A 10,411-nucleotide genomic window follows, 5' to 3' on the forward strand; every position below is an offset into this window, starting at 1 on the left:
GTACCCTTTGGCTGTTTTTGATATTGTCTTCTGAAATAATTCCATATACTTTAGGCTTAAGTGCAATAAACTCTAGAATATGTTTACCATTCATTTCGTCTTTTAGATATCCGAGTTTTTTTATTACATTCATTGTATAAATTGGAAATATGATTTTTTGGATAGTCACAAAAGTCGAATATGCATTTTAAATCCATAAAATCAACATGAACATTGTCGGTTTTTATATGATATATGAAACTATCGGTATCGGTGTATAAAAGAGATATTTTATCACGATATTTTGGTTTGAATATATCATAGTGAAGTTGATACATATGGAGCTTAGAAAAATCTAAGACCGAAAAACCTATGTATATTGGTTTATTCAACAAGCATTTTGTTCTATGTAGCTTGAAAAGGGCTTTATTTTCATCAAGAATGTAGAAACGTTGGCACATAGGACGGCGTAGTTGTTTCATAACACCATTTTTATTAAGTTCTAAACGAACATCTGAATGTTTTCTGACATCTTCAATAGATTTTCCGTATATTGCATTAACCATGAGTTTCCAAAAGTTTTTTTCAAAAGGAGAAGAACATTGCATTCTCATTTTTGTACAAAGAACAATATAATCTTTAAGCCAGGGTTTTTGTTTGAAACAAATGATTCGGTGAATCTTTGTAACTACTAAACCTTTTTTAACATAATAATTTAAATTTTTATAGTGTACAACATATTTGGACTTTTTTAGAAAAGATGGAATCAACTTTTCACATACTGTTCGTTTCCTACCGGTTGAAATTAAAATTTCATGTTGAGTTTCACTCAACAAATTATCGTCAATTTTTGTTTTGTCGGGAGCGAGCGGGTAGTCATTATGATCATCGTGTAGAAATGATGGATATGTTATATCAACTTCAAAAACTGTTCCTTCCTCACTTTCATGGGTTATAGTCTCTGTGACGAATCTATGATAATAATGTTTAAAATTTTCTTCTTTAACAAAACGAAAATCTGAATAAGGCATACTCTGTTGCAATGCGAAACCGTATAAATTGTTAACATCTAGGTATGTAATATAACTATTTTCTTGTGATTTATCATAATCAGGATAATTTGGTATATTCGCTTTAGTAAATCTGGTCATTGCTGAAGAAATACCTCCTCGAATACCCTTTTCAAACATCATTATCATGTCTAAATCTGTTAGTAAATCAATTTCGACATCTGTCTTTTTTAAAGCAGCTGACCAAGTAAGACCAGGCGAAGAAAAAAAATGTAATGGATCTAACTGAAATTGGTTTACACTGATTGATCTGAAATTTTCAAAAACAGCTGCTAATAGAACTACATCGATTTTCTGATAAATGTCTTGAAATTGTCCGATGTTAACTACATCAAAATGTTGCCAAAGATCACACATATTTTGATAAATTTTTGGATCGAGATTTTCGAATTTTAACTTATTATAAAACGCTGATATAGGTGGTAGTGATGTTTCATTGAATCGATCAAAGCTGTCTAAATAGTCATACGGTAATCGAGCTTTCTTGCAGACAAAATTTAGATCTTTGACGTTGAATAATTGTAAAAGATATGAATTTTTTAAATCATCATTCAAGTATCCTGCAAGCTCATCTAGAGAACTAGCAAGAAAAGCATAACTATCAAGAAAACAAATATTATCAAGTTTGAATGATATATACTTTTCCATATTTTGTGGAATAATCTTAACTTTAGTAAACATTTCTTTCTCTATTGCTTTTAAGATTATGTGTGAATCAAAGTTTTTCAAGTTGTGAAATACTACTGGTATGTAATTTGGGGTAGCCATCTTCAGATTACATGGAGAATGAGCTGCCCCTCTATACTTTCCAGTAAAATGATCATGATCCCTTACTTTAACTTCTCCTTTAATTATTTCTTTGTTGCAAATATGACAAACATCGGTAATTTCAAAGTTTTTAGTATCTTCTTCACTCATATAGAAATCTCTTTCTCTTTCAGCAATTAAACTTAATAACGTCTTAACATCACTGATTAATGTCTTCAAGAAATGATATCCGCACTTTTCTCCTCGATAAGATCGATAGTTTGTTATTTCATTTTTATAATTTACTATAACATAACCAAAGCCTGAAGGCTTATGTTCTTGATATTCAAAAGTTTGTCGATTCAAATCTGAATTTTTAGGACAACAAAGAGTTTCAAAATCTGCATATATGACATAAGGAAAAAATGATTGCTTATCAAAAGAGTCAAATTTCAGTTTGCTTCCTATTTCAGGTAATAATATTCTTTGAGATTTGAATTGATAACAAGTTTGTTCATGTTTTAGTAAACTTAGTGATGATGGAAATCCATTCAAACAACTATCACAGAAATGATGATATCGTGAGTTTTTTCACCTATAAACCGGTTGAAATTTCTTATTGGATAATAATGTTCATTGAATAACAATAAATGTACTTTTTTTGAACGTGTTATATTACTAACATATAGAGGTATCGGGATTGTCTTGCCCCAGTCATATGTTAATGTGTAAATATTAACTGTTACATCATTTTTGCGTTCAAAATATTTGACTTTTTGCAAACTTACGAAGTTTCGAAACCCGGTGAAGTCATATTTGGAAACATATGGGGTATAATTTTAATTCTGTTTCCATTTTTCTTCACGGGGTGTAAACAAGCAAGAACACTCCACATAAAACAATCTTTTTTAACATCTAGTTGTAAGAAACAACGTTTTGCTATAAAAGATTGAGGAAGCTTCTGTTGTGAACATCCTCCCTGTAATGGTTGATATTTACCAATCCTCAACTCAATCATTTTTACCGAAAGCAAATTCCATCCACTGCCTTTATTTGTAAAGGAATCAAAGTCAATTAAAATTTCCATTGAACTTGTGTCAATAAAATCATTAAATAATTTAATTGTTGTCAGAGGTTTCAAGCTTGAATTAAACATGGATTCTATCCAAACAGTTTCATTGTTTTCTAATCTGTAAAAACAACACAATAAACCAATTTGAGCTTTGATAGCTTTAAATTGTATTAAACATTGCTCAAAAATCAATTTAATGTTTCTTTCTTCTTTTTGGAGAATTGTTTCAATATCAAATGACTTTTTCTCAACTTTTTTCATAAAAACATTCAACGTTTTATTGAAAGCATGTTTCTGTAATACATAACTTGATGGTAAATCAAAGTTCAAATTTATACGATCGAATGTTTGCTGGCTTTTACATATTTGTTCATGAAATAATAAGTTACTAGCTTTTTGTAAATTTTGCGACAAAACTTACATCTTTTAGTAAATATATCCATTTTAATATATATATATATATACATATATATATCTATATGTATATTAAAATGGATATATTATTATCTTTTCTTCAATGATTATTAACTGCAATGAGAACTCATCTGGTTAATACATTCATTCGAATGAAAAGTTAGAATGAAACTGTTCATAAGATGTCTTTGCTTTTATACTTTTTGATCGTCTCACTAAGTGATAAAGTTTAATTGCGAAAAAATTCTGGAAGATGGAAGATTATTTTCAAGGTAAAATAGAGCAATAAAATTCGAATAGACATAAGGAAATAAAGTAAGGGAAATAAAATAATAATGTGAATAAAATAGTAAATGGAATAAGGAAATTAAATAAATGGTTCTAAATAAGGAAATGAAATAAAGAAAAGAAAATTAAATATTAAATAAGGTAATGAAATGAGGTAAAAAATAAGGTATAAAATGAAATAAAAAATAAGGTAATAAAATGAGGAAAAAAAATAAGATAATAAAATGATGGAAAAAAAATAAGGTAATATAATGAGGAAAAAATAAGGTAATAAAATGATGGAAAAAATAAGGTAATATAATGAGGAAAAAATAAGGTAATAAAATGAAGTAAAAAATAGGATTAAAAAAATAAGATAAAGAATAAGGAAAATCAAAAAAAGGAAATAAATGTTTTATAACTCAAGAATTTAAATTAAAAAATAGAGATTATCTGTCAGTCATTTTATCTTCGGTAGAAAAAATAAAAAAATATCAAGATCAGGGAGGTATAAAAGAATGATTCAAAAAGGTTTTTAAATCACTGTTATTAAAATTCTTATTACAATCAGTTGAACCGAAAATGTTTCTTTCTTCTCCACCTTCATCTTCTAGTCAAAATTTAAAGTGTGAAAAAAGTCCTATACGTTACATAAAGTTCAGTTCCTTGGCCATTTTACCGCAAAAAGGAAGTTATGGAGCAGCTGGATTCGATCTTTTCTCTGCTGAGTGTATGACGATTCCACCTGGACAAAGACGTTTAGTTTCAACAGACATTGGCATTGATTTCACCACGAATTTAGACTATTTTGGACGTTTAGCTGCACGATCGAACTTAGCCATACTAGGGATCGACGTTGGTGCTGGTATAATCGATTCGGATTATCAAGGTATTATTAAAGTCTTGATTATTAATAACTCTGCTTTGCCTTTTACAATTAAGTTAGCAGATCGTTTTGCGCAAATTATATTTTGTAAAATATGGCCGTGTCTGGGATTGAAAGAATACGACAAAAGCTATGACGAACTCAACACCATTTTCCCTATTGAACTCGAAAATGATACCGACGAAAAAAGCATCTTGGTATCACGAAAGGCTAGATACATTAAGCTACCTGAGTTGGCTAGTAAAAACGCTGCTTCTTATAATCTTTTCGCACCAAAAGATATAATTTTAGAACCTTCAATTCGTACTATAGTTTGGACTGGAATAAGCTTTGACTTTAGACCAAATGCTTATGGATTTATCACAGGAAGACGATCGTTTACAATTGATGGAATTGATACGTCAGAAAATGTTGTGGAAAATAGTTTATTCAAAGAGCTGAAATTACATCTGACTAACACGACTAAGACGCCTGTTTTGATAAGTGCTGGTGAGAGGATAGCTAGAGTCACATTTTGCGAAGTATATAATGCTTATGAGCTTTCTTCTTGTGATCTATTTTTGCTGAAAACTGGAAGAGGAACCGCAGGATTTGGTTCAACTGGAATAAATTAAAATTTTGGATAGTTTCGAAGGATAAATTAGTTTGTTCTGATTTAAACTAAATATATAAAAATAGATTTAGACAATAACTTTGATTAATTAAAAAAAAATAACATTAGATTTTAAAATATTAATAATATCTACATCTTATATGACATTTATTGTAAAACTCTATTTGTGTTATGATAACAATAAATTTTTCGACAAGAAATATTCTTAACTAAGACTATGCATAATACTTCAAAATTCATACATTTATTCTTTTTTAATCGGGACAATCTTGATATCCGAACACAAGGCATTAAAATCATCAACAATGAATTTGAAATCTTCAAATGGTTCATCCATATTTGACTCGTTGTAATGCGTAATGAAGATTTCGAATAAACGAGCAGCTGAAACAAGAAGACCAGTGACCTTTTTACCATCAATGTTACGACTGGCCTCACATCGAACTTTCAAATATTCCAGCATTGCTTCGTAAGTGTTACTCTTTTTCAATAAAAATTCCTTAACAGAGGCTGGAGCAGGACGTGACATTTTTTGATTTATTTTCCAACGATTTATCATGAATTTATTGAAATAATCATTCAGTTTTTAGGGTTGGATCTCATGTACGATATTTTTCATAAATTGAAGTCATCTGAAAAGATAAGAAAAAATCAAAATTATTTTAAAACGTTAAAACAAAGGTTGGGTGAATAAATCATTTGGCTATTAAACCAGTTAAATGTTCAGAAAATCGAGACAAAATTTTTGAATGCTTATTAGTTTATTCGTCTACATCTAAACAAAAGTGATACATTTACTAATTTTGAAAAAACCTAAAACATCTAATCTCTGATAAACAAAAAGTTTTCTTAATAGTTCCATTGAGCGTTAATCCAGTCAACCAATTCATCATTCTTGCCATGTCGCATAGGTTTTTGTAACCATGATACAAATTTCGGTATATCCGCTTTCAACATCTCGCCACCATACGCTGAGACCTGATGCTTCCCGTCTTTCAACCAATATTTTCTAATTTTACCTGTCCTGATACCACTATAAGTTGAGCTTGTGAAGAAAACCAGATTGTCCGAAACTCTGAATTGATTTTGAACATTGAAATCAGATGAAGGTCGCTTATTACGATTTCCTGGTATATTGAAAAGATCCATTTCCATTGCCGCAACTGTTTCATTTCTACGATTTCTTTTTCCGCTGGAAGCAGATGATGTGGTACTACCATCCGTTTCCGAGTCATCATCTCGCATTTCCTCATCAATTTTACGTTTCATTTCTGTCTCTTTAACAACTTTCGGTAGATCAATAGAAATTTCAATATCTTCATCTTGAGGTGGTTTTTTCTTAGCGATACGCTTTTGACCTTTTTGCTTAGTTGAAGTTGATGGTAGCATAACTTGAGCCATTCTAGTCAACAAGACGAAAAAAATCTTATTTTGGGTTGAATTGAATTACATTGCAATTAACCGCTTAATGGAATAAAATAAGAAATAACAATAGTAACTAATTAAAAAAAACCTAAATAGAGTAAATGAAGACATAAAGAAAAACTAAAATTTCCATGAAATTCCTTAATATCAGTTGTCATATGGACTATTTTGGAGGATTGCTTATCAGCTGGATAATTCTAACTTTTTTATCTTTATTTTTATCCTTAGCATCTTTGTCTTTGTTTTCGGGAATTTTTGGAAGACCAACCCATTCGTCAGTTCCACCATTATTATCCTTTGATAAGTTTAAAGGTTTCATGTCTTCTTTTAATGTTATGTATAAATTGAAAAGCTGATCAGTTGTGATGCCCGAATGAACCAATTTGGTCATCATTTTTATTTGTTCAAGTTCGTACTTGTAGACAGTTTCATTATTCTCAGGATTTGATTTCAAATAATCCTTTTTAGGGTCCACTTTGTTCGGTTCAACCATTTCTTAAATAATAAAAAGCAAAAATAAACTATATAGCTCTAATGAGAAAATTCTAAAAGAAATTCTGATAAATTATCATTGAGATCATTAACTGAAAGAATGTTCATAGAAAACTCATGACTAGAACGGAAAAGTTCTGATAAATTATCATTGAGATCATAAACTGAAAGAATTTTCAAAGAAAACTCATCAAAAGAACTGAAAAGTTCTGATAAATTATCATTGAGATCATAAACTGAAAGAATTTTCAAAGAAAACTCATCAAAAGAACTGAAAAGTTCTGATAAATTATCATTGAGATCATAAACTGAAAGAATTTTCAAAGAAAACTCATGACTAGAACTGAAAAGTTCTGATAAATTATCATTGAGATCATAAACTGAAAGAATTTTCAAAGAAAACTCATCAAAAGAACTGAAAAGTTCTGATAAATTATCATTGAGATCATAAACTGAAAGAATTTTCAAAGAAAACTCATCAAAAGAACTGAAAAGTTCTGATAAATTATCATTGAGATCATAAACTGAAAGAATTTTCAAAGAAAACTCATCAAAAGAACTGAAAAGTTCTGATAAATTATCATTGAGATTATAAACTGAAAGAATTTTCAAAGAAAACTCATCACTAGAACTGAAAAGTTCTGATAAATTATCATTGAGATCATAAACTGAAAGAATTTTCAAAGAAAACTCATCACTAGAACTGAAAAGTTCTGATAAATTATCATTGAGATCATAAACTGAAAGAATTTTCAAAGAAAACTCATCACTAGAACTGAAAAGTTCTGATAAATTATCATTGAGATCATAAACTGAAAGAATTTTCAAAGAAAACTCATGACTAGAACGGAAAAGTTCTGATAAATTATCATTGAGATCATAAACTGAAAGAATTTTCAAAGAAAACTCATCACTAGAACTGAAAAGTTCTGATAAATTATCATTGAGATCATAAACTGAAAGAATTTTCAAAGAAAACTCATGACTAGAACTGAAAAGTTCTGATAAATTATCATTGAGATCATAAACTGAAAGAATTTTCAAAGAAAACTCATCAAAAGAACTGAAAAGTTCTGATAAATTATCATTGAGATCATAAACTGAAAGAATTTTCAAAGAAAACTCATCAAAAGAACTGAAAAGTTCTGATAAATTATCATTGAGATCATAAACTGAAAGAATTTTCAAAGAAAACTCATCAAAAGAACTGAAAAGTTCTGATAAATTATCATTGAGATCATAAACTGAAAGAATTTTCAAAGAAAACTCATCAAAAGAACTGAAAAGTTCTGATAAATTATCATTGAGATCATAAACTGAAAGAATTTTCAAAGAAAACTCATCAAAAGAACTGAAAAGTTCTGATAAATTATCATTGAGATCATAAACTGAAAGAATTTCATTCCAAACTCTTCAATCTAGCTTAAGATAACTTTCTTCCTTACTTTTTATCGTTGATGGATTATTGGATAACGTTATCGATAACCAGGTGTAAAAAAAAAAACCAATGATGAAAGCACAATAAGCTGGCACAAAGGGGAAAAAATAATCAAACAAAAATGATTAGAATTATTATACATAATAATCTATTGATTATTGAATTCAAACTATACTTACATTTTTAATTCAGATTGAATCTCATGTAAAAGAAATCGAACTCAATGAATTCAAACTTTGATCAATTAATATCGTTCTTTTCTGTTTGGTTATCAAACTTCGAATGATAATTTTTCAATTTTCAGTTTCGTATTTATACAAATCGGTATATGATTTAATTACTCAGGAAATTTAATCTAAATTGAAATTAATTCGAATCGTAAAATGTGTGAAGTTCAGTATATTTCAATATAAAACTTGAGGAAAAAATCTTTAAATTGAATATTAAGTTTAATATTTACATTTAATCAATTTCATTTATCATAAATGAATCGTAAAAAAATTATGATTTAATAGTTAATCTAATATAAAATATTATGATTAAATGAATATAAAAATTATTAAATTCATTTATTTCCTCAAATAATAACACTCATGAAACTGCTGAGCTTTGGCTCATGAAATGAGCCAAAGCCAGCAGTTTATTACTACTTAGGAGAAAATTTTGTTCGAAAAATTGGAAATTCGAAATGTAAAAAAGTTCTAACTTATTCTCTGATTTCATTGATTATTTATGTTCTGAGCTTTTGGTGTTTTCGTTTCAATCAAGTGAACTATTTGTTTCAAGAATTTTGTTCAGAATCTTTCAAGAATATGATGATTATAATGATGAAGAAAAATTTTGTTTCGAAAACTTTTTTTTCTTCTAAATATTTTTCTATTCTATTATATTTGCTCCTTCATATTCCAATAGTTACCATTTATCTCCATCATAGTAGTTACTTTCTCTCTCTCTCTCTCTATCATCTTTTTCATGGTAACCAGAATCCTGAGAATTCTGAGAATCTTCTGAATCAATTCTTGTTGTGTTTAGTTGTCAGAATTATTTTTCATTCTGTTCAATTGACAAACTTACAGAATTATTTTTACTTTTATTTTCTTTGCAACATTTTAGTTTAACCTTCATCAGGGAATCGATTTTAACTCTAGAACTTTTTTTCTTCACTGAATCAAACTGAATGTTTCAAGGTATTCAGGGGGGAAAAGATATTCTGTTATTTGTATCATTGTTGTTGTTTTCATCTTTTACCTTTTTAAGTTAATTTGTATCTTCCTGGTCTCTGATTATCAGAGTAAATTGTTTCAATCGTCATCATGATTATCGTAATTACATTTGTTCACCTCATGATATTTATCTCCAATCAACATGATAAAGATTGAGGAAACTTTGTGAAATCAACTGATTAACCTTCAGAATCTGTTTTCTTTTTTCTTCTAAGGCAAATTGGAAACTAAATTTTAATTGATTGACTTTGATGATCAATTTTGATTGTATCATTTGGTGGTAAACATATAGAAAAGTAATTACTACAAATAATATGATAGAAATAATAATTATCTTATTATTAATACAATGAGAATTTGTTTTTTTTTCTGAATTATAGTGAAATTTTCTTGACAATTTAAATATTCATTGTAAATTCATTAAGCTTATTCATAATAAGTTCATGTGCACTCTGGTTGAGTTAAAGTTTCAGATTAAAATTTACCTTAACATGAGATATTCATGGATCATAAGTAACAGTCTTACTTACTACTAGTATATAGTAATGTGTAAATGTATTATACCTTAAGTGATGTATTTAGAATGGTGAAACTTAATGATAATAATGTTATTATATAAATAGTTTCATCTGAGAAAAGGAAAAGTGAAAGTCTTAGCACGTTTCCATGGTAACTTCATGAGAAACTCAACTCTCAAGTATCATTGGTTATATTATTGTACGTGAGCGGAAAAGGTTATTGATTGTGACCATGGTTGGATGCCTTGAAGGTCCATAGACATCAGA

At 28.5% G+C, this 10,411-nt stretch overlaps 3 protein-coding genes across 3 annotated transcripts; 1 reads left to right on the top strand and 2 right to left on the bottom strand.

Moving 5' to 3' along the window:
- Nucleotides 1-83: 83 nt before the first annotated feature.
- Nucleotides 84-3,311, bottom strand: LOC128397439 (uncharacterized). Its single transcript, XM_053358166.1, has 2 exons — nt 3,290-3,311; nt 84-2,197 (listed from the first exon to the last, which is right to left on the bottom strand). The coding sequence occupies exons 1-2, from the start codon at nt 3,309-3,311 to the stop codon at nt 84-86; spliced, it is 2,136 nt and encodes a 711-aa protein (XP_053214141.1).
- Nucleotides 3,312-4,131: 820 nt separating this feature from the next.
- Nucleotides 4,132-5,049, top strand: LOC128397440 (uncharacterized). Its single transcript, XM_053358167.1, has one exon. The coding sequence runs from the start codon at nt 4,132-4,134 to the stop codon at nt 5,047-5,049; it is 918 nt and encodes a 305-aa protein (XP_053214142.1).
- Nucleotides 5,050-5,897: 848 nt separating this feature from the next.
- Nucleotides 5,898-8,677, bottom strand: LOC128397441 (uncharacterized). Its single transcript, XM_053358169.1, has 3 exons — nt 8,583-8,677; nt 8,411-8,491; nt 5,898-6,450 (listed from the first exon to the last, which is right to left on the bottom strand). The coding sequence occupies exon 3, from the start codon at nt 6,447-6,449 to the stop codon at nt 5,898-5,900; it is 552 nt and encodes a 183-aa protein (XP_053214144.1). The 5' UTR covers nt 6,450; nt 8,411-8,491; nt 8,583-8,677.
- Nucleotides 8,678-10,411: the final 1,734 nt, after the last annotated feature.

Source organism: Panonychus citri, unplaced genomic scaffold (assembly GCF_014898815.1).
Source record: "Panonychus citri isolate SS breed McGregor unplaced genomic scaffold, ASM1489881v1 Contig00033, whole genome shotgun sequence".
Classification (NCBI taxonomy): Eukaryota; Metazoa; Arthropoda; class Arachnida; order Trombidiformes; family Tetranychidae; genus Panonychus; species Panonychus citri.